Raw genomic sequence first — 23,472 nt, forward strand, 5'->3', positions numbered from 1 at the left:
TTAAAATGAATGAGATAATTAAGTGATTAATTGTGTGATGATCGACCATTATTGAAGACACCTGATGTTAACAAGCAGAATCACTGAAGGAGAAAATCGAATTTGTGTTACCATTATGGTGATCAGTGTTTGCTTTAGTTGAGCTCTTGACCCTTACTACTAACTTTAGATTTTGTCTGGCTGTTGTATTTGAGTTAGAACTCTCAGATGAACAAAGATAAAAGTTGGCCAGGAGTGTTGGTTATGTTTTACCGCAATCATCATTTGACCTGAAACACGAAACTCATTTACACTTAGTCATTTAACAGATGCTTTTATCCAAATCGACTTACAACAGGGGACTGAAGTTTAGAGAGTTAGGTTTGCCTTGTTGATTGCAGCAGCCTGGTGGTTTTATAGCATACGATTTGTAGCATTTTCTATAGAATCCAAAATATTTCTTAAAAGTTCTGTTCAAAAGATTTTATTTAGACACACAGACATCAAGATTCAGCCAGTGAATCTCAACAATGCTGACAATAATAAAGCATGTTGCAGTGCATTCTGGGTGCCACCAATCAAAACTCATTCCTCATGCATTGCGTTATGAATAAATTATGATCTGAATTGTCTTAGTAATTTCCTTTTCCTAATTAAATATTTCGTTTGTCACCATTGTTGAGATTCATACACTCATTCTTGATGTCTGTGTGTGCCTAAACAAATGTTGTTGTTTTTTTTGTTGTTTTTTTATCATCAAAACAACTTTTAAGAAATCCTTTGGAATAAAAAGAAAATTCTGGATCTTATGTTGTAGAATCACTTGATGATGTAATCAACAATATAAATCTAAGTCAGAGATTAGGCTGTAAATGAGTTTTGTGATTCAGGTCAAATGATGATATCAAAACATAACCAAACGTCTGATCATCTTTTCTCTTTATTCATCTGGGAGTTATAACTCAATTAATCACTTAATTCTCTCATTAACTTTTATCACTGGAGTTTTTGCTGTGTACCTTTTAGGAGAACATTCTGGGAACCAAAATAAAACTACCCGTTGAAAACATTATTAGAACTTCATGGTAATGTTCTCAGAACGTTTTTAGAACAAAACATTCTGCACTCTTCCATTTTTAGCAAATAAATAAAAAGTTTGTATAAAAACATTTTTTAACCTCTGTACTTTCAGAACTTTCAATCTCTGTAGCACCAGTGTAAAAAAAGTTAATGTACTGTACAGCCCTGCCACATCACTCAACTTTGGATGGCCTCTCATCTCACAATACTAAACTAGAATGCTGTAATTCTTAATTGTAATAATAATTATAATAATTATAAAAATATAATAAATATATAAATGTATATTTATTACGATGGAGAGAAAAACAATACGCTCTCGTTCTATTAACTCTGCATTCCTCGGTAAGTAACATGTGGCTGCCCCCTAGTGGTCGTTGTAAATCATTGCAACGGGACTTTTATTTTATTTAAAGGCCAAATGCCTGCTTTAGTAGTTTACTTCACACATCGCGAACAACCTGTCGACCATCAACAAGCAAGCGAACTCTTCATGTGATCCTGTCAGTTTTCCTTATATGATCGGTTAAACCCGAGATGATTAGAGCAAGTTTGGTGATCAAGAGATCTGCTGCATGGATGATGGTCTTACATTTAACGGTTTTAGATTGGGTAGTATTGATAGACTTGTAGCGCAACTGCTAGATTAAAATTATTCTGTATGTAGTGGGTTATAATTTGAGATAGTATTATAATTTTGCAATAGTTATAGATCAAAGTTAAATTATGTTGGTTGTAGGTTAAGTGGATTAAATCGATTTGATGTTTAAATTATGTAAGTTTCTAGTTTCATAATAAGAGCACTGTGGTCAATGATGAGGATGACGTCACAGATCTGCGCATTCTGACGGAAATGACGTGTGATGCTGCGTGAACCTGAGACCACAGTGTGTACTAGTGCTGCATACTTTAAAATCAATGGCAAATGTTTAAAACTGATCAACTGAGGTAAATATATATTGAAATATAATTCATGCATTTAGACAACGTGCATGATGTGCACAATTCTGCATACATTCAACTGTATTAATAAAATACATATCGTATTGCCATACCTGAAGATGTAAATTCTCTTACAGGAATTTAACTTATGGTAAATACTTACATTTGTATCATTAGGTGACATACAGACTAATGCTTAAAAAAAATAAAATAAAAGACAATCTAAACCCAAAACCATGATTATGGTTTATTGGTCAAAAGAAAATAAAGACAAAAATATCTTTTAAGACCGTGGTGTTATGATTTTGTTCTCCATTGCAGGAGGCATCTGGTGAGAAACAGTAGTTTTACATCCAAAGGAAAGCTAAGAAAGAAAAAAAAAATATTCACTCTCCACCAAAATACAGCAGCATTGTTTATTTTCTTACATATTCTTATTCTGCGAATATATACTTATCTTACCCATAAGTATAAGGACATTTATTTAGACTGAACAAAGTCATTCATTTAATTCAGAACCTATTAAATACAACCAGTGAACAGAAATGCCACACTCCAGTCTGAAACATTTATGACCATTTATGACTTTGGTGGAGGGTGAATACGTTGAAACGTTTCCAAAAATCACACAAAACGAACTGACAATCTGAACCAGCCCATCAGTCCTCTTAACAGCAGCCGCATATAAACCCAGTAACGGATGGAAGGATTCGGTTTTGTTCAGTCCGACTGTATCGCCTCTTGTGTTGCAAGTCTCGTACATGGAGAATCTCAGAAAGTCCCAGTCTAAATGATAGAGCATTTTCTATAACAAAAATATTGGAAGCTATATTTATAAAAACAACACTAATTAATTTCCACCCTAACATCATTGTCTAATAAGTTGTATCAGATTATTATTATTGTTTTTTACATTTGGATATGGGTACATCTGAATTTGGCCTGATGACCCGAGGGATTGGTGCGGACTTTCTAGTGTCATTATTAAGAGGATGTGGAAACATCAAATAAAATATTGTGAAGACTTGCTAACACATTGAAAATAGGATAATAGTACAAGGAATACAAAAAAAAAGAAAGAAGACAATTACATTCCAAATTGCCAGCAATAATCTTAAAAAGCACATTCATATTAGTAGATGCTTTGGAATGATTTTAGTTTTGCAAAATGCTCAGCTTGTTTCATCGTTTACAATAAATTTGATATTTTAGTCCTTTTTATATCCATCCATTAGCCATGTACAGCTTTCAAAACAATAAATAAGACAGACATTTCTGATTGGTCCTTGTTGAGATAAAAAAAAAAAAAAAATGTATGGAGAGCTCAGAGGTTTTGTTGAAGTTAAGTTTCTTCTCGGTCACTGGAATACCTGCAGAAAATGAGCCCTGAACCTACAAATACACAAACAACACCTTCCAACGATGCGCCTGGAGAGAAGTAACACTTGAGATCAGTGAAAACATGATGAAACTGAAGTGAAAGTGGTGAAAAGTCCAACAGAGACGTCAAAACCTCTGCTTTCGCTTCACATGAACACGATCCACCCTCACACACACACACGAGTCGAGTGAATATTTACATCAGTAATTGACAAACCACACTGATTGAAAAACAAAACGGTGAAAACAAAAGAATGACAAAAGTGTGATGCATAGAATGGCATAAAATAGATCAGCGATAATCATGTCGGTCTTCATCCCAGAAACCATCAGTTTTCAAGCTCTTTTGAAGTGCAAGACACAGACTGTAGTCTCAGGTGTGTGTGTGTGTGTGTGTGTTAGTGTGTTTGCCAAAAGGATGCTAGCATGGTCCCCTTTTGAAGGAGGAGGAATCCAACGCTACAGGTTTCACTCGGGAGAGTGTGTGGTGGTTCAGGAAGAGATCTGTCCATTCCTCAAACATAAGAGGTCTGTTTTCTTCCTGTGATTGATCTGTTCCACTGCCAGCCTCTCTCTCAGCGTGTGTGTGTGTGTGTGTGTGTGTGTGTGTGTGTGTGTGTGTGTGTGTGTGTGTGTGTGTGTGTGTGTGTGTGTGTGTGTGTGTGGAGAGACAGCGCTGTGCCTGTAGGGGAGACGCTCACTGAGCGCGTTCAGAACAGGGCTTTGGATCCATGGTTCTCAAACTCGGACCAGGCATCGCTCAGCTCCATGAAGATCATTTTAGCGTACTGCTCGTACGGCTGACCTGTGGCCTGAAGACCGGAGAGAGAGAGAGAGAGAGAGAGAGAGAGAGAGAGAGAGAGAGAGAGAGAGAGAGAGAGAGAGAGAGAGAGAGAGAGAGAGAGAGAGAGGGGGAGAGAGAGAGAGAGAGGGAGAGAGAGAGAGAGAGAGAGAGAGAGAGAGAGAGAGAGAGAGAGAGACGCCATTATTGTAGAACATGTCAGAAACTGAATTCTTTAGCAGTGAATTGAAGTCAGAATCAAATCAAAATTGACCCTATTTATTTTCTTAACTGGATTTATAGTGAACGATTAATCCACGATTAACCTCTTAACCAGCACCGATTAAAACATATATTTTTAACATTTTTTTTAACCTTCATAATTGTTCATCAAAATAAGTAACTTGAGTGAAAGAGTGAAACTGGAAATATGCAGAATAAAACTGTTACTTTTATTAATATTAATTCAGTAATTTGTATTACTGTCAAACTTTTTAATAATTAAAAATATATGCTTAGTATATGAATTATAATTAACATTGCTTTAATTATAATTTTCTTGACAAAAAACATAAAACACTTGACAAATGGTCATGTCTGAAATGAAAACAATACTTTTATTATTATTATTAATTAATATTTGCAATTATTATATTGTTTAACATATTAACTATAATCAACATATTTAATTTTTATTTTCTTGACAAAAATGATCATATCTAAAATTAAATGAAAATAATACTTGTATTCATATAAATGTATATTATTATTACTGTCAAAAATGTTTATCCATACAAATTACTTATTCATATATTGCTTAATAATAATAATAATAATACTCAAAATATTGCTTAAAAAACTAATTATTTAAAGGTCCCGTATTATGCCCCTTTTCACAAGCTGTAAAATAAGTCTCTGATGTCCCCAGAGTGTGTATGTGAAGTTTCAGCTCAAAATACCCAACAGATCATTTTTTTACAGCATGTTTAAATTGTCATTTTTTGGGGCTCAGAAAAACGCGCTGTTTTAGTGTGTGCCCTTTAAATGCAAATAAGCTGCTGCTGGACGACCCAGGGGGCGGAGCTTCATGAGCTCGCGCTCAGTCTCTCAGGACAATTTCATCTCACGGAATGATGATAATATCAGAAACTCTCAGTAACGGTGTTCATTTCGAGTCGGACAATAATGCCTACAGAGTCAGAGTGCTGTATAGAGATGAAACAGGTATAGTTTAGTAGTTTAATTACGGTTATTATAACGTATTTGTCATCTGCTTGTATGTATCCATTATTTATTAATAGCCTACAAGTCTGCTGTTTCGGACCAGGTCCGAATGATGATCAAACATATACTGATGAGTTTAATAAAGTTTATTGTACATCACACAAAAGATGAAGCGTCAGTTTGACTTCAGAAAATCACCGTAAGAGCTGAGTAAACACAGTAAGTTATAAGAAGTGCGCAAGTACATAAACGAATTTCGGTAGAGTTGAGGGAGCATTCCTGTGGGCGGAGGTTAGTCAAAAAACGGTTCTAGTGATGTCATTAAAGAAGGAAGTAGAGGGATGTAGTCCAAACGGGCCGTTCGATGTAGGCGACTTCTGTTAAATAAAATATCTCGCTTGGCATTGAACTTTGAGCTTTATAATTTTACAGATATTATTTATACTCTAACAACAACATTACACACTAACTAAAGTTTGAAACATGGGATCACGAAGAACGGGACCTTTAAAACTAAATAAACAATAAGACAAACAGTAAATAAAAAAACAAATACATAATAAACAAATAATTAAAATGCATCCATACAGGCAATAAATAAAACATTTAAATTGAAGGGGATACTTAATATTCAGAAATATTATTGATATTACTGCACTGACACTATTGGATGAGAACTGAACTGAGCTGGACGACTTTTTGAGACTTTAACTTATTCACCGTATCCCCCAGAGTTAGATAAGTCCATACATACCCTTCTCATCTCCGTGCGTGCCGTAACTCTGTCTTATGCACTCACCGCTAGCCTAGCTTAGCACAAAGACTGGAGGTAAATGGCTCCAGCTAGCATACTAATCCCAATAAGTGACAAAATAACGCCAACATTTTCCTATTTACATGCTGTGATTTGTATAGTCACAGCGTGTACAAATAACAAGGTCACATGAGAAGGCGAAGCACTGCTACTTAGGCGGAGTGATTAGCGCAACACCTGAAAAGCACCGTCAACAAAACCAACGTGACTAGCTAGTAGCGAGCAAATCACTCCGCCCAAGTAGCAGTGCTTCGCCTTCTGAGAATATAGTTCCCAGTATGTATACGGTTAGAAGATGGCTGTGTCTCATGTGACCTTGTTATTTGTACACGCTGTGACTATACAAATCACAACATGTAAATAGGAAAATGTTGGCGTTATTTTGTCACTTATTGGGAGCAGTATGCTAGCTGGAGCCATTTACCTCCAGTCTTTGTGCTAAGCTAGGCTAGCGGTGGGTGCGTCAGACAGAGTTACGGCACGCACGGAGATGAGAAGGGTATGTATGGACTTATCTAACTCTGGGGGATACGGTGAATAAGCTAAAGTCCCAAAAAGTCGTCGTGTTCCTTTAAAAAGATTTCTCCGCCCGTATCTGTGTCAGCAGATTTTTTTTTTCAGAGACCAAGTTTATACGTTTTGATAAAAAAATATGAAACACATTCTCATACTTTCTTGCTTTTTGAACATTGCTGTAATGTAAACATCTCATACCTTGTCTGGGTGCACAACAAGCACAGCCTTCCTGTAGACCCTCTTCACCTGGTCAGGCGTGACTAGATCCGCCATGTTGACGGGCCTCCAGCGGGTTTCTCCTTCCCACAGGACGGTGTGCAGTGTGGAGAGCAGAGCCCTGATGTTACGCTCCTTCCCCTCGATCCAATCTAAGATCTAACAAACAAACATCAGCATAGTGTTGTCACGATACCAAAATTATTGTTTCGATACCGATACCAAGTCAAGTATTGCGATTTCGATACTTTTTCGATACTTTTCCTGAAAAGGGAGAAACACTCTCAAATATCATTGCTGTGCTTTATTTTAAAACCGGGACAAGATTCTAATTATATAACACACTAATAAATGAACATATGAACAGCAGATATATTAAACATTTGAACAAAATATGAAATATAAAAATATAAAAAATAAATTAGAGCAATGACATTCAAGGTAAAAAAAATATAAATTTAGCAGCATTATCTCATTTATCATAAGAAACATAAGAGCTTTATCTTGATTCTGAACTTTGAATAAAAATATGAACAGCGATTATATTAAACAATGTTTAATATTGGTAACATACGATAAGCCTCATTGGTGATATATTTGACGTGGGGAGAGAGTTGTGGAAGGCCTATACTTCATGTTAAACATAAATATATAGCAGCAAAGACAACGTCGGCAGTGTTGACGGCAAAATAGGCTACAGAATAATTCGTTCTGTATTGAGAGGTGCAAATTACATTTTATATTGTATTTGTCAAAACTTTCAAACATCAAAATGTCATTGATTAATATGTATTCATGTCAAAATGACAGAAACATCTTTTCCTATTCTATTTTGCCTGGAAACGCTTCCAACACGCTTGCGTGTCGCGTGAAAAATAGGCGTCGGTTCTATTTCTAGCATGCACGCGTTTTCCGCGCGTCTCGAGCTGTGCCCAGACCCGTGTGTCACGCAGGCAGTTTACATGGGAGCTGAAATAATAACGGACACGACACGCAGCCAGTGTGTCGCCGGCCTTACAAATCTGGTACGCGGTCATTCTTAGAAGTATCGATACTAATAAATTAAGGAATCGTGACGTTTTTAATTTCCGGTTTACTTTTGAAGTATCAGTGCACCGTGCAACAGAGCAAGGTAGGCAACGTACTTCCATATGTCACTCCTCTCGTCATCTTTTTCTACGAGTCGTGGGCTTGTGCTCGCACATGCAGCCATGTCGCTGTAGTTTGTCACATGACACTGACAGCGGCAGGTTCTTTGCTGCGTGCGTCAGGAAAAAAAACAGACATCCATAGGGAGGCGTTTTTTTTTTTTTAAAGTATCGATACTGATAAATTTAGGTATCGTGACGTTTTTAATTTCCGAGTATCGCGATACTTTTGAAGTATCGGTACATCGTGCAACACTAATCAGCATCATCATCATCATCATCATCATCATCAAGCCCAAAGCACATCCACCAGGAAATATGTTCTTGAGAAACTGTGCTAAACGCTCATCAGTACCTGAAGTTTGAGAGGGTCCATGTCTTTAGACAGCTCCTGCTTCCTCATCTCAGCAATAGTTCTGGGCGTCTTCCTGTCAGGTTTGGAGCCAAAACCTTGTGTGGACAGAAGATCCTCAAAGTCGTCTTCTTTCACTTTGGGCTTCGGACCTAAAGGACAGAAACAATCTGTACAACAAAAGCAGACAATAACAACCACAACACATTTATGAAATGTATTAGTGCATCATAAACGCACCAAATCGCCCATGACAATTATTGCTCATGTCACTCTCTGCATGAAACGCTCTCGCTGCATCCGAAATCGCGTATCATCACGATCTATATAAGTAGCTCTCTCATAAAGCCGCGTCTCAAGCAGCTCTCGAGTTCAAACTTGACTTCTTTTTCGTGGCTTATTGCGCTTAAACGGTCAAATACATACAAAATTATGTCAAAATGCCAAAAAGTATTCAGGAAAATACAGTCAGTTTTGGAATGTAACTAGTTAGAGAAAACATGTTGTGTAACAGTATATTGGATCCGTGCGCACGCTCTTAAAGTGACAGCAGCCTAATAAACCTGCTGCAAAACACAGAGAAAATCACTCGCTACTCTTGACTGAATAACTTTTAACTGTAATTGTAAGCATTAATCTGTATGAAATGAAAACTATCCATTGTTATTTTACATTAGATTACTTTCATTTCTGTGGTATTTTTTTTCCCCCTGAATATACTGTTAGACCCACCTGAAAAACTTAAAGCCATGTTTATTTTATCAGCCTCTCTATTTTTATTGTATTTATTTGTGCTATTGTTTGCAATTTGTTTATTTGTTCTTCTTAAATGTTTACTTGTCTTTTTTTATGTATATATAGCTCAACGATTCAAATTAAATCTTCCTGTGTACATTTACTTAAGACATCACCCACAGTGTTTTGTGAATACTCTCCAAAAATGTGTGTGTGTGTGTGTTTAGGCTCGTATCCGAAGTCCATTAGCTTCTCTACGTTCGACTCGAGAACACCTCCTGGGGAACAGTGTCTCTTTTGCGGCTTAATGCGGTTTTATCAACACTGTTTAATATCAAACACGTCCCGCTGTTTAGCAACAGTACACTGTATTTTACCACACTCACTTATTTGGCTGATTTTGATGTTAAGTTTGGGCTTTTAGGGAGGAACGAAAGCGCACCGCTGTGAAGGAAGGCGTAATAATTACTTTACCTTGATTTCATAATCGTTGGAAGCCAAAATCGGCATCGAAAATCAATTATGATAGCAAAAATCACAAACTGGACTTTGAGTGCGGTCCAAAGCAGCGAGAAGGCAAGCTTTATGCAAATAACAAGGTGATGTAGCTCAAGAGCCTGATATACTTCAAGTGAAATCGAAGAATAAACTGTGGTTTGCCATCATTTTGAACAAAATCAGGCCCAATTATTTGGAAAAGTTCACCAAACGAAAGTACCATTGCTCTGTGGCGATTATGTAATAGGTAGGTGTGGCTCTGAGGCTCCGCCTTCTTTGATGTGGAAATCTTTTCCAGTTCATTTCTCCGGTTGAGTCCATCGAGATCAGTTTCTACTATAAAGCAGCTCTCCAGTGTTTTTACTTGTGGGCATCTGAAGTTGTTATTCTAATTGAAAGCGACACTGTTTTATGATCTATTATGATCAGATGCTTTCTCGCCGCTGTCACAGAAACAACCTACATTGTATTTACATAAAGTGATCACAGGCAAATTTGCTTTATGTATTTCATGCCGTCGAAATCAGGCACATATAAATGTCAGGAAACTCGATTCCTGGTGGCATGTTAATATCCATGGATCACTGGATCTTTGGTAAGTTGTAAGGAACACTATCAAGTCTAACCTTTAGTTAAGACTGATTATCATTTGTTTCTCGCATTTTCCCCTATTAAATCCAGTCATGCAGCAGCTCTTTTGCCAGTCAGTCTGGCTGAGGGTGCGTGTTCCTGCGGTAAAGAGACATCAGTGCATACCCTCTATACCGCTGCTGAGGCATTTCAAACTTCTTTTTATCCCTAAGCGAAGAACAAAAAAGAACTTCCTAATGAGTATATCGGCCTTAAGTCACGGAAATAATGGCAGGACTACAAACGAGGCGTTTCAGGCATTCACATCTTTTGCCATTGGCTTTGCAGAAACATGCACAAACAGCTGTATTACACAAGATTGAATATTCTTTGCTCAAACAATTATTAGAAATGGCATAATTTCAAATTTGCAACTTTCATGGATTTTGTTCAGAAGCCTTACCAAAGGACGGCCCACGGATCCCCCTCTCTTCTCGGCCACCGATCACACTGAAGCTGGGGACGTAGTTTGGTTTAGCCGGTTGGGGAACAGGTTTGGAGGGCTGGGTTTGCTGCCTGGACGCTGAGTTTAGAGGCATCCAGGGTTTGTTCGGGCCAGATGAGGGCCGAGGGTTCTGCTGCCACTGCTGACTTGAGTTCTTTGGGCCACCAGCAGAGGGCGCCGCTTTATAACCTGGACCAGAGAAACCAGCGCTGGACGAGCCTAAACACAAATCAGTGTTAGTTACATGATATGAGTGACGTATGACAAACACAACACTGACATTTAAAACAGAAAAACATACCAGGTAGTGTTGAGGGCAGGTTGCCCAGGTCTGCGAAGGGGTCAAAGCTCTGAGATTTGGCCTTGGAGAAAGATGAGAGTCCTGAGGCTGCACAAAGAAAGATGGGTTCAAAAATAAACTTTTTAAACACTTTATGGGCTGCTATGACTGGATTATGAGTATTCTAACAACTAACCAGAACATCGTATTAGCTGATTGACCGGTAAACATTGATTGTATGAACAGGGTTATTGTTACATTTAATGGTAACACTTTACAGTAAGGTTTCATTTGTTCAAAGTCTTTAAATACATTAGTTAACATGAACTAACAATGAAATCTATTTCTATTATCTAGCATTTATTCATCTTAATGTTAATCTCAATTTGAACTCTTTCCTGCTGGTGTTTTTGAAAAATGTTGCCAGCCACCGACAGCATTTTTGATAATTTTCACATTCTGAAAATCATCATTTTGTTGAATATCTGAACATGCAATAAATCAAAAGAAAGAACAAAGCCTCTGCTTTAAAAAAAATTTAAAAAAATTCCAGCTTCATGCATTCTTTTTTTATCAACACTTGAATGTGGGTAAGTTGAGATAAAAAAAGCAATATTTTGAGCAAAAAGCTGAGAAAAACAAGTTTTTGTCAAAGACCACATCCATACCGGATTCAGAACGATGATTAAATCATACAGTAAGTGAATGTAGAATTAATGAGCTCAATGGAGACTTTGTCATGGCTTTTCCCTGTGCATTACTTATTTTCTTTTTTTGTGGATTTTAACTCTTTCCCTGCCAGGGTTTTTTAAACGTTGCCAGCCACCGCCAGCATTTTCCATCATATTCACAAAATTGTCATGGCCCCCAGAACATTATGTTGAAAGAATATGTGAACATGCAATATATAAAAACAAAAAAGAACAAAGCCTCTGCTTTTTATTCTAGCTTCATGCATTCTTTTTTTTTTTTTATCAACACTTGAATGTGGGCAAGTTTCATAAAAAAAAAGCAACATTTTGAGCAAAAAGCAGAAAAAAAACACGTGTGAATTGGATTCAGATCGATGATCAAAACACAGATGGAGTAGATCGAGTCCATCAACACCAAAGCTTCACAGTCCTATAGCTCATCCTGGGTAACATTTCATTGGTAACATTAGGCAGTTTTGATTTATATTCTGTTTAATGTTGATGATCATATTTTACATATGCATCTGCTTACATATGATATCGCTTGTTTCTGCTTCTTCACAAGTCTTTTGAGCAGGAGATTCCGTATTATTTCAGAAGATGCGTAATAGCGCCCCCTACCGTACAACGGTGACAACACGGAAAGCCGGAAATTTTCGGCAATGGCGGGGAAACATTGTTTCTAACGACGGAAAATGGTGGAGAAAGAGTTAAAGATCAAAAGTTATTACTGTTACCAATACCAACATGAACAAGTACATTTTTTATTAACTCACATAGACAAAGTTTAATAAATGCAGTAAAATATATTTGTTAGTTAAAGTCTCCATGAAATCAAACTAGAAAATGTATATTTTTCATGGAATATTGCAGTGTTTATTATAAATGCTTTATCTGTCAACATGTTTATTTAAAAAAAATTCATATGCCCTCGTAATTTTTTTTTCTGATGATGCGTTTACTGGCGTGAGGGCGGGACAACCTGTCACTCACATGAGATCCACCAATAGCAAACCACAACCATCCAATCAACCACCCCATGAGCAAAATCAAGTCCCTACATTTCTTCATTCGAGAAGCTGTTTTACTCGGATATATATCAATAGGGAAGAAAAAACAATAGGCAACTTCCTTTTCATGCTGATATTATTGTTAGTTAATGCATTAACTAAAGTTAACAAATTAGTCTGCTGTAAAGCGTTACCAACTTCACCAAGTAACTGTTCTGGCTGATTTAAGGTCTGGTTATCTGAATGAATGAATGACTGAATGTTTGACCTCCACTCATAGTAGGTTTGCTGGCAGCGGTGGTCATGTTAATAGTCGTGCTGGTTCCACCTGTGGTCCAGTTGTCCCACCCACCTAACAGGTCAGGCTGACTCGCTGATGATGTCATCTTCGGAGTCTCGCCTGCTAACTTATCTGGCAAAATATTTTATAAATATTAATTTTATGAAATATTTTATGAAAGACACTTTCAGACACCCTGACATTTACTTTAAAAACACCAAAGAACTTTGAATTTATTTATACTTAAAATAGTAAAAAAAAAAAGAAGAAAAAAAAGATCAGCTTTAAAACGGATAGTTCACCCAAAAATTTAAATTCTGAAATTTTAAATTTTTGGGTGAACTATACCTTTTATCTCAAAACAAACATTGCTCTTAATAACCACAACTTTTTTTTGTCCTTTTTTAAAATAATGAAACAATGATTTGGTAACACTTTACAATAAAGCCTCATTTGTTAACATTATTTAATTTATTAACTAACATGAACTAACCGTGAGCAATACAAATGTTACAGTATTTATTCATCTTTGTTAATGTTAATTAATAAAAATCCAGCTGTTCACTGTTTGTTCATGTTAGTTCGATGTTAACAAATACAACATTTGATTTTAATAATGTATTAGTAAATGTTGAAATTAACCTTAACTAAGATTAATAAATGCTGTAGATGTATTGTTCATTCTTAGTTCATGTTAACTAAAGTAATTAACTAATGTTAACTAATGAAACCTTATTGTAAAGTGATACCAATGATTTATTAGTACACTACTTTGATTCATATGTAAATGGGAGAAGAACTCACTGAGGTTAAAGAGGCTGGAGTTGGATGCAGGAGGCGGAGCTTTGAACCCACTACTTCCACTGTCTGACCCCAAGAGGTCACCAAACAGATCTGACCCTGAAGACGCTGACCCCACACCAAAGGGGTCAAAGAAGTCTACAGAAAGAAAAATGAAAAATTATACAAATATTTTTAAAATGATTAATTTTAATAATTAAAATATCAAAGAACATGTCTGGGTGATATTTACCCAAACATCAAAATATTTTATTTTATTTTATTTTGCATTAAAGAAAAGAGCTAATTTTGGTCAAATTATGTTTTATTTATTTTTAAATTAAATTAGTGTTCAGTGGATCTGCTATTCTCATTATATTCATTGATGATTCCCATTTTTGTAATACAATAATGAAAATAATACTATGACAATATTTCATCATTATCTACAATATTTCTAATATTTCATCATTTTCATCATTAATATTCATCATAATCTACAATTAAATTAAATGTAATTTAATTTAATGCTGATGTTGTTGCTTTTTTCCACCCTCTATGTATAATAAGAAAACAAATAAATTACAAATAAAAAAAATTAATCAGCATAATACATAAAAGACTATGTACAAATTTATAAAATTTTATAAAAATGTATAAATACAATATATACACTTTTTATCATTATAGTAATGAGAATTTGAGAGGAAAATTAATCAATTAGCCATCAGGAAAAAATTTCATAATGCCAAAAATAATATTTTTCCTAAAACAGGCTTCATTTTCTTTAACCAAAATATAAATTTCTTTAGATTTTTGACTTTCATCTTTAATCTTTATTATCTATATTTATTATTATAGGTGAATCATGCCTTCCAGGAGTCAAACTTGCAACCTTTTGGTACTGAACACTCTATTTAAACACTCTTGCAGGAAATCTCTTCTACCTTTATTAGCCGTTGGTGCCGGTTGGCTGGACGTGTTGGGGAAGAACAGATCTTCTCCTGTACCTTCTCCGATCAGGTCATCTGTGGTAGCTGGAGGCGCAGCGTTGGATGGAGGGGCGAACAGATCGTTTAGTAAATCACTGTTACTAGCAGAACTTTTCAAACCCGTCACCACAGAAATGTTCTCGGCTGAAAGACAGGGGTCAGAGTTCAGGCCGAGCAGGTCCTCTGTGTCGGGCTGGGGGTCAGGCGGTGTGGTTGTGAAATCCGCCTCGAAGAGCGGCTCACTGGTGTCACGTGACAGAGTCCCATCAATGGGGGCGGAGTAAGACACTGACTCCTCCTCCGAGCCACCACTCAGGTCCTCCTGGTCATCCAATTGGCTGTCAGAGTGATCGAACTGCTGACTGCCATCTGCAAATACACCAGAATACAGTACATAAATCAATTTCACAATAGCACTATGCTATATTATGATTTTGAAATGGTTTTAAAATATCGTGCAGCCTTGGATAACAGTCAAATAATGCGGCTCATGGATTCTTGGCACGCCACTTCCGGTATTTTGTCAGATAAACGGTCAAATTGCTATTGAGTAAATTGCAATCAAGGATTTTTTTAAATAGAGTATTTAATCAAGGAATCATGACATCCCTAATTTTAACATTTAAAAAGTTACATACTTCCCCTTTAATGTGCAGAGGCAGCAAACAATCAGGGGGAAATGTGTATGGAGTTTGTGTTCTTATTAACCTTTTAGAACCGGCTGTGTCGTCGCCGACACATACCAGCAAGCTGTATTCATTTTACCGTAACTCTTCAACCGTTTACACTATCAAAACCATTCAAATTGCCCCTGACAGTAGACAACATGCGCTTTTCGGATATATTGCTTTTCACAATATACGGCTTATTACGGTAATTGCATAGCCTGGTTAAAACCAGACCATTCTCAGTAGTAACTGAGTTATAGTCTGGCAAAGCTCCTTTAATAACTCATTTCCAAAGGGGCGTCACCAACGGACGTCGCTCAAATGCCTCTGGGCGCAATTGGATAGACCTTAAACTCCTAAAACCAATCAGAGCGATCGTCATGTGTAAAGCCATATGCTGCGTCCCAATTCGCCTATGTTACACTACGCCATAAAAGTATTTACTCTTTTTGTGAAGAAAATGTATTTATTTTTGAATGTGTAGCAAAAAAGTAGGCAACTTTGGGACATACTACTTCGTCATCTTTATCGGACGGATCTGTCGCGTGCATCCCGTCATGTAAACTGCCCTGTGAATCATCTTGTCACAGTTAAAATCCTCTATTAAATCTAATTTAATTTCCTACCGTTTCTGAGAGAAATGTAGTAGCACGTTCATCTGCCAGTGGGTCTTTCATGGAGACTGTCCTCACGTGTTTGCAATTTGAATATAATAATGCATTTAAAAGTTGGTGCGCTTCACCAACGGACGTCGGAGTGGACGTCTCTCAAATGCCTCTGGGCGCAATTGGATAGGCTAGACCTAAAACCAATCAGAGCGATCGTCATGTGTAAAGCCCGCCTCAACGTTTCTGATTGGTGCCGCGATTTCTCGGCATGGGGAAATGGCCTTGAATGAGCTCTTTGCCAGACTTACTTGCAGAGCAAATCTAAATTTGCCGGAAGTTGTCTGGGTTTTCCCAGGCTAGTAATTGCATGCTTTCCGTCTGCAAATGACAGCAGCTTTCTGGCAGCGCGGGAAGGGAGGATTTGAACAGAGAGATACAAAACGCGACAGGTTAGAGTGTTTTGGATTGCATAAAATAATAAAAGAAACGAACAAATACATGGCGAAAAAAATGTTAGACAGCAGCAGAGGGGATTGGGATGATTTTTAATGAAACTTGGGAAGCGGATGGCCGTTACACTTTCACGTATCTAGGCATGTAGAGTGTGTGCATGTGTATGTGTGCGTGCCTATGTATGCGTGCATTTGTATGTGTGCGTGTATGAAAAAAAGTGTCTTAAATGAAAACTGTGCAACCCAATGTCACAAAAAAAACTTGAATATATTCATGTGTTCATTCATATGTTGATGTTTTTTTCTGTTTTTTCCTAAATAAAAATCATCAAAAATCATCAAAAATCAGTAAATTTATTCTCGTTTTTTTATTTTTGTCTGTTTAAATTCTATTTACAAACTCACCACACGCAATATGGTCAATAACTGTAATTTGTTGAAAGCTAATCTTTTTCTGAAAAAGATGACACCTTGCACTTAAGATAGCACATTGTTTTAGAATTGTACAGTCAAAAAATCTAAATATGTGAAAAACACCTATTTTAGCTTCAGGTTCTAAAAGGTTAACTGAACGTGTTATAAATGTGCTGTATACCTTCCCAGTCAAGCATCTGGAAGAAGCTGTTGGCGTTGGTGTCAGTGCTTTGAGGAGAAGGGGAATCTGGTTCGGTCTGTGGCCCTTCAGGCGAATGCTCCGGCTGAGGAGGTTCAGAGGCGTAGCAGGCTGTTGAACCAGGCAGACGTGGAAGCTCTGGTTTACCTGATCAGATAAAAAAAAAAAAAAAAAACTAGGTTAAAACTAATATGAAAAGTATAACATCATAATGCAGACAAAAAACAAGAATGCAGGGTATCTGAGAGCTTTAAGTCCCACTGAAGTTCCTTGAAGCGTGTAGTGTTATTCAGTGTTGATGTAATTTCCACTGAAACAGGAAGACCCTGTAGAACTGTTACTACAGCAAAACAGTGATCATCATCATGCTGAGGATGTGCAGTCTGAAAAGTGAGTCATTTATGTTGCTGCATGGCACTGGTGTCTCTTTTACTAATGCCGAGTCTGTCTAACCATTTCTCCTCCATATCGCTTTAAAATACAACATTCTTGGTAGAATTCAAAAGGGTCCGATATGTTTTGTGGTCTGTGCCGACTCACGCATATGATCCGTTCTGTGCTGTCGTGTCTCTGGACCAGAGCTCAGTGTGTGTTCACGTGACACTGAAGCGAAGCCAGACTTCATTCGCCCCAATGGAAAGCATATTTACACTGTCTGAATCGTTCCCTATCCCCTATAGAGTGCACTATGTGCCATTCACCATGTAGAAAATAGTAAATGTGTAAACAAGTGAACAATTTTAGCCGCAGCGTCTATTTATAATGTGGACGCTTTAGATTCTAGAGAGCATTTGATTGGACAGAAAATCCGGTGTAGGTGTATCCAATAAACTGATACATGTGTTCTTTCTCAACTGTGCACGTGTATTTAAGACTGTGTTTATGTGAATACTCTCACGAAAGGCATTTTGACATCTTTGTGTGTGCACGTATCTGAAGTCCATTAGCTTATCTGCGTTCGGCTCTGACTCGAGCGTGCCTCCTGGGGAACAGTGTCTCTTTTGAGGCTTAATACACTTTTATCAACACTGTTTAATATCAAACACATCCCGCAGTTTAGCAACAGTAGACTCCATTTTACAACACTCACTTATTTGGGTGATTTAGATGTTAAGTTTGGGCTTTTAGGGAGGAACAAAAGTGCACCGCTGTGAAGGAAAGGAAGGTGCGCTGGACAGAATGCAGCATCGGAACAATAATCAGGGTTCCCACAGTTTGGTTAATTTCAAATTCAAGGACTTAATTTGGGGACACATTTCAAGTGAGAGCAAGGTTACATGGTGTTACCTTCTAAGATACATTAGCCGCTTTCCGACCGGAGGAACCTTTTCACAGTTCCTAGAACTATTGGCTAAAGTACCCGGATGTCGGCGTGTTCGCACCGCAGGAACTAGGAACGATTTTAGTTCTAGGAACTCCATTTGGAGGAACTAATGCCTCGTTTCCACTGAGCAGTACGGTACGGTACGGTACGGAACGGTACGCATTTATTTGCGTTTCCACTATCAAAAGTTGTGAATGGTACCAAAATGCCGAACCGTACCGTACCACTTTTTAGGTACCCTTCCATTGGGGTACCTAGCACAGTGGAACGGTACTAAAAGGTGGAGCTAGACTCACTGCAGGACGTTGATTGGTTGACAGAGAATCGTCACTTGCGCGTGCTACAAGGGGAATGACAACATAAGAAGCGCCATTTTTTAATATACAGTTTAATATAATACTACTGTTACTGTATCACGAAATGTAATTTTAAGAGTTTTTCAGGCGAGAATGTAGTTGTTTAAAGCTCAAATCTGTGGTTTATTTATAAAGATGATTTTTTTTTTCCCCGGTTGTGAGATCCATGCGTTCAGCGGGGCTCGGCGCTCATGTTTCCCGGCTGGATGAGCCTTTCCTCGGCTAATCTTCTGACGTTCGTCGCTTACTCCGACGGTAGTGGTTAAACATGAGATATAATTCGTCTTGTGTAGACCTAACGGGCGATCTTTGCTCTCGTGAATATATAATGAGTTCCCTGTCAATCGTTTTGGCTGAGGGCTAAGTTTAGTTTCATATTAACGTTATAGGCTATTTATATTTAACTTTACTTGTAATGTTAGACTAGAGCGCTGCATTTGGATATTTGACTGAATTGTTTGCTTTATTTCTTATTGTATAGCTTCTTGTACCTTTTACTTAAACTTTTATATAGGCTATTATTGATAAAACTGAAATTTTACAAAAAGAAATATGGTTTCTTGTCATTTTTTTATTACAAGATTATCACTGATGTTTATTGCAACATTTGTACAAACGCATATATTGCCTGGAATATGTTTATTTTTTTTTTATTTAAACGAAAAGAGGTAACGTTAGGGTTGTGTTTTAAATTTCGTTTTGTTATAAATAGAATAACGTATAACGTGCAGTGAATAATGAATATGCGTTGCGCATGAACCACATTTGTGTCCCTATAATGTTTAATTTATTTAAATGAAAACGAAAAGAGGCAGAGTGGTGTTTTATAACATATTTCGTTTTATTGTTTCTTAAAATGTACATACAGAGCAAGTTAACAGAGATAACCGGAGTAGCAGAGCGAGCTGAGTGACGCTTTTAAAAACGCTCTGTACCATTTGCATGTAGGAGTCGCACATGGCAAGTACAAACTTTGCGTACTTGATATTGAGAAAAGCCTAATGTCGGCGCTTGTCTTCTTGTGACAAACATGTCGAGGAGCAAGAACAAGATCTGCTGCATGTCATCCATTGTAGCATGTTCTACATGCTCTATGTTCTTCTTCGCGCGAAAATGACGTTGATCGAAACACCACGCCTATCAAGTAAGGGTACTGTTGGCAGTGGAAACGCTAGCCAGATCATGGTTAACAGACCCGAACCGTACCGTACTGTCCCGTACCGTACCGTACTGCTCAGTGGAAACGAGGCATAATTTAGGTCCTACTTCAGAGTAGGGTCTAAACCAGCACTATAGGAACTACCCGTGACGTTAGTGTACGCTGATTGACCGAACGCACGCGGAGCACCAGCACCCGCCATTTTTAAAACGGCTAGAATGTAAACACACAGATTATAGTCTATATATTTACTCCATAAACTAACTATACAAACATGGAAAACAGTGATAGATGGGTCTCTAAACCTTTATGCTGAAGAGAAAATCCAACGCAACTTTGAGGGGACCAAGTCAAACATGATTATGTTTATCTGCCCAGCTAGCAACACTGGACATCAACCACACGGCATAGGCTAATAACCTTTTTTTCATATACGGTCTACTTTCTATAACAGTTCTATCTAATAACATGTTAAACAGTACTGTTAGACAGATCGCTAACTAATAAACACAGAGAATGCGAGCATTATTTGCTCTGGCGTTCTCAGCGCCGCCAAAATAAAGGTCTGTCGCGCCGTCAAAATAAAAGTCACCGTGCTTGCGTCACTCCCTTACTCCCTTACCCTCCTACCAGTTCCTATGGCCACTTGGCCAGTGCGAACGCAAACAGCAAAACCGAGTTTGGGGGAGAGTAGTTCTTAGAACTGTTTAGAAGTGGACAGTTCCTAGAACCAAGTTCCTGTAACTACTTGGTCGGAAAGCGGCTATTGTTACAGTTTTGCGCGTGTGAACATGGCAACGTACAACACAAAGTACCTCACGCAACGTAACGCGTAAATGCGCGTAACTAACGTAAATCAAGCAAGCTAGTGTGCACAGGCCACGAAGTATTGGAATAATATGGATTCCATATTCCATAATATTTTCTTGCACAAAATAAATTCAAACACTTTCAAGGACCAGTATCTATGTACGTTTATTTTCAAAAACTTTCCAGGGCCTTGAAATATTTTTTTCAGATTCACAAACTTTCAAGGATTTCAAGGACCCGTGGGAACCCTGAATAATCGTTTTACCTCGATAACCTTGTTTTCATAATCATTGGAAGCCAAAATCAAAAATCAATAACGATTAATCGCACAGCCCTAGTTTATTGTGTAACCAAAATAGCAATAATATCCAGAAAAAAAAGATGTTATGCATAATACGGTACTTTTAATTATAAATAATCCCAAACTAGATCCGGACTCTTATTTTGAAATGTCTCTGTTTTACTACTTCCAGCTGCTCATTCAAATAGACGAGGGAAAAAAATAATGCACCCTTACAAGTTACAACCATCTGCAACAAATTACAATATAAACACCATAAAGTAAACATTGCCATAATTCTTCAGCTGTAGATCAGCAATGGCTCACAATCATTTTAATTAAATCATTGCCTTTTGAAATGATATAACTTACATTAGGGCCGTATTGTGATTCCAGTTTTTCCATGCCCAAATTTAAGACGTCCTAAAATATTTAAGACATTTGCTATACCATTTAAGATATTTAAGACTGTTTATGACCTTAAATTTGAACAAAATGAATTTAAGACATCTCAAGACTTAAAGGACAAATCCAGTGAAAAATGAACCTAGGGGTAATTAACACATGGTTACCGAGTCGATCGTTCCCTGCGATGCGTTTTCATGAAAATCGAATGTAAAGAGTTTTATCTTTAAAAACATTTTAGCTCATAACAGTAGTATATGGGGCACAGAGTAAGTAATCGAGCCACGAACGCCGTGCTACGTTAGATTTCACAAACGTAATTCCTATCGACCAGCTATCCTATCGACGGCGTTCGTGGCTCGATTAGTCGAGACTGTTTTCCAAGATGGATCCTGCATGTCAACGCGTAATGTACTGTCTTTATAAAGTATCTTCTTATTAAACTGTCTGTACACTTACAAAGTTCTCAATGCTTCGGTTTGTATGTAAGGACCCTCATTATGTTACCATGTTAGTGTGAGGCTATTTTGAGCCTTGTTAGTGGTATTAACTAGCGATTTATTTTTACTTACTCTGTGCCCCATATACTACTGTTATGAGCTAATCTGTTTTTAAAGATAAAACTCTATACATTTGATTTTCATGAAAACGCATCGCAGGGAACGATCGACTCGGTAACCATGTGTTAATTAAGCCCAGGTTCATTTTTCACTGGATTTGTCCTTTAAGGACCATAAATAGATCTTATAAAAACATATGAGAACCCTGAAGAATCAGGGAAAAAAACTAACAAAATAAAGAGAAAACTCACCAAATTTTGTCAGGATCTCTTGCTGTTCATCTCGGCTGGAGAAAAGGATCTTGGGATTAAGTCCTTTTGTGGCAAAGTTTTCCCAGGGCGTAGTCTTGTTGCTAGGGCGATCCTGAGGCTCCACCTCCACATTTACTTGTACCTGGAAGAGGTCAGGGTATTTCTCTTGGATGTCACACGCATCGAGATCATATCTGCAAATACATACAGCATCATAATTTTGACATACAACCGAAAGCAAAACTGATATGAGATCAGTGTAAGAGTAATCTGAAACTTACTTCGCAAATTTGACAGTGGAGGCGTTTCTGGGCACAAAGCCTGTATGGAACTGAATCTGAAACACCTTCATGGAAGCCATCTGCAAAAAACATTATGGTGCCTTAAAATGGGTGGAATTACGACAAATGCGGTACCATTTGTTAAAGATGCAGAATGGTTATTTTTTATTATAATTATAACTTTTAATTAATTTCTTCCAAGGCAGTTTGCTCTGGGTTAGTCGGGGAGAGATTGAAAATGTAAAGAGTACTGTGTCTGTATTACAAATAGTTAAATTCTTTCTTGTAAATAAAAAACATTTAAAAAAATGTGCAATGGTGTGTTTGTCTTTGATTTGCTCAAATCGTCAGTGAGGGTCCAACTATTGTTCTTACGTTGCCGTTATATCATAATCATGCCGTTGATCAGTCCAGCTGATCAGTAACCCCATTTAATTTGCATTTGTTCATATTTCAGATCTTGTACTGGGAGAATATACACAAATATTGGTCATTGTCTTACTTTGGCTTGCAGGCGTCCGCCCAGCGTGGAGCGGGCGTGATAAATCACTATCACGACGTCACCCTGCACGGTTATATTCAGAGGAATCTCCGCTCGCACGTCCTCCATCCTAAAATCCCTGCAGAAGTTAGAGATGGAGACGCTGGGTACATGATAATCATCATGTCTATCAGCACTGGATCGTGTGACGAGTTTCATCACAGTGTGGAAGTGACTTACTTCATTCTGTCATACTCCTGTGAGGTGGTTGCGATGCGCTCGTCACCGACATAAACCTCACAGAACGGCCGGCAGCCGTTTCGCTGCTTATTAAAGAGTGGCACGGGTGTCATGGCGACAGAGCGGATGGTTATAGGCTTGCTGTGGGGGATTATGGGCTCCTCTGCCATCATATCACACATGTATTCAATATACCTACAACAACAACAA

At 37.6% G+C, this 23,472-nt stretch overlaps 2 protein-coding genes across 6 annotated transcripts in view; one reads left to right on the forward strand and one right to left on the reverse strand.

Moving 5' to 3' along the window:
* The window catches only part of LOC311082737 (uncharacterized protein), a 212,721-nt gene that overhangs the window by 72,783 nt on the left and 116,466 nt on the right, over window positions 1–23,472 (forward strand). The gene's annotated exons all lie outside the window — the stretch shown is intronic.
* The window catches only part of gak (cyclin G associated kinase), a 48,810-nt gene continuing 27,573 nt past the window's right edge, over window positions 2,236–23,472 (reverse strand). The window contains exons 16-28 of one of the 5 annotated variants that reach the window (XM_084113788.1): window positions 23,263–23,457; window positions 23,044–23,161; window positions 22,542–22,621; window positions 22,261–22,454; window positions 17,098–17,262; window positions 14,730–15,143; window positions 13,807–13,941; window positions 12,994–13,134; window positions 11,042–11,128; window positions 10,699–10,959; window positions 8,436–8,602; window positions 6,915–7,091; window positions 2,236–4,193 (exon numbers count right to left, since the gene is read on the reverse strand). In XM_084113788.1, the coding sequence (XP_083969914.1) occupies window positions 4,092–4,193; window positions 6,915–7,091; window positions 8,436–8,602; window positions 10,699–10,959; window positions 11,042–11,128; window positions 12,994–13,134; window positions 13,807–13,941; window positions 14,730–15,143; window positions 17,098–17,262; window positions 22,261–22,454; window positions 22,542–22,621; window positions 23,044–23,161; window positions 23,263–23,457 (2,236 nt within the window). In that variant the 3' untranslated portion in view covers window positions 2,236–4,091. Of the gene's footprint in view, window positions 4,194–6,914; window positions 7,092–8,435; window positions 8,603–10,698; window positions 10,960–11,041; window positions 11,129–12,990; window positions 13,135–13,806; window positions 13,942–14,729; window positions 15,144–17,097; window positions 17,263–22,260; window positions 22,455–22,541; window positions 22,622–23,043; window positions 23,162–23,262; window positions 23,458–23,472 lie in introns of all 5 variants that reach the window. The other 4 variants (XM_084113789.1, XM_084113787.1, XM_084113791.1 and 1 more) reach the window with 4 other exon arrangements.

This window comes from Abramis brama (assembly GCF_963993115.1).
Source record: "Abramis brama genome assembly, chromosome: 5".
Lineage (NCBI taxonomy): Eukaryota > Metazoa > Chordata > Actinopteri > Cypriniformes > Leuciscidae > Abramis > Abramis brama.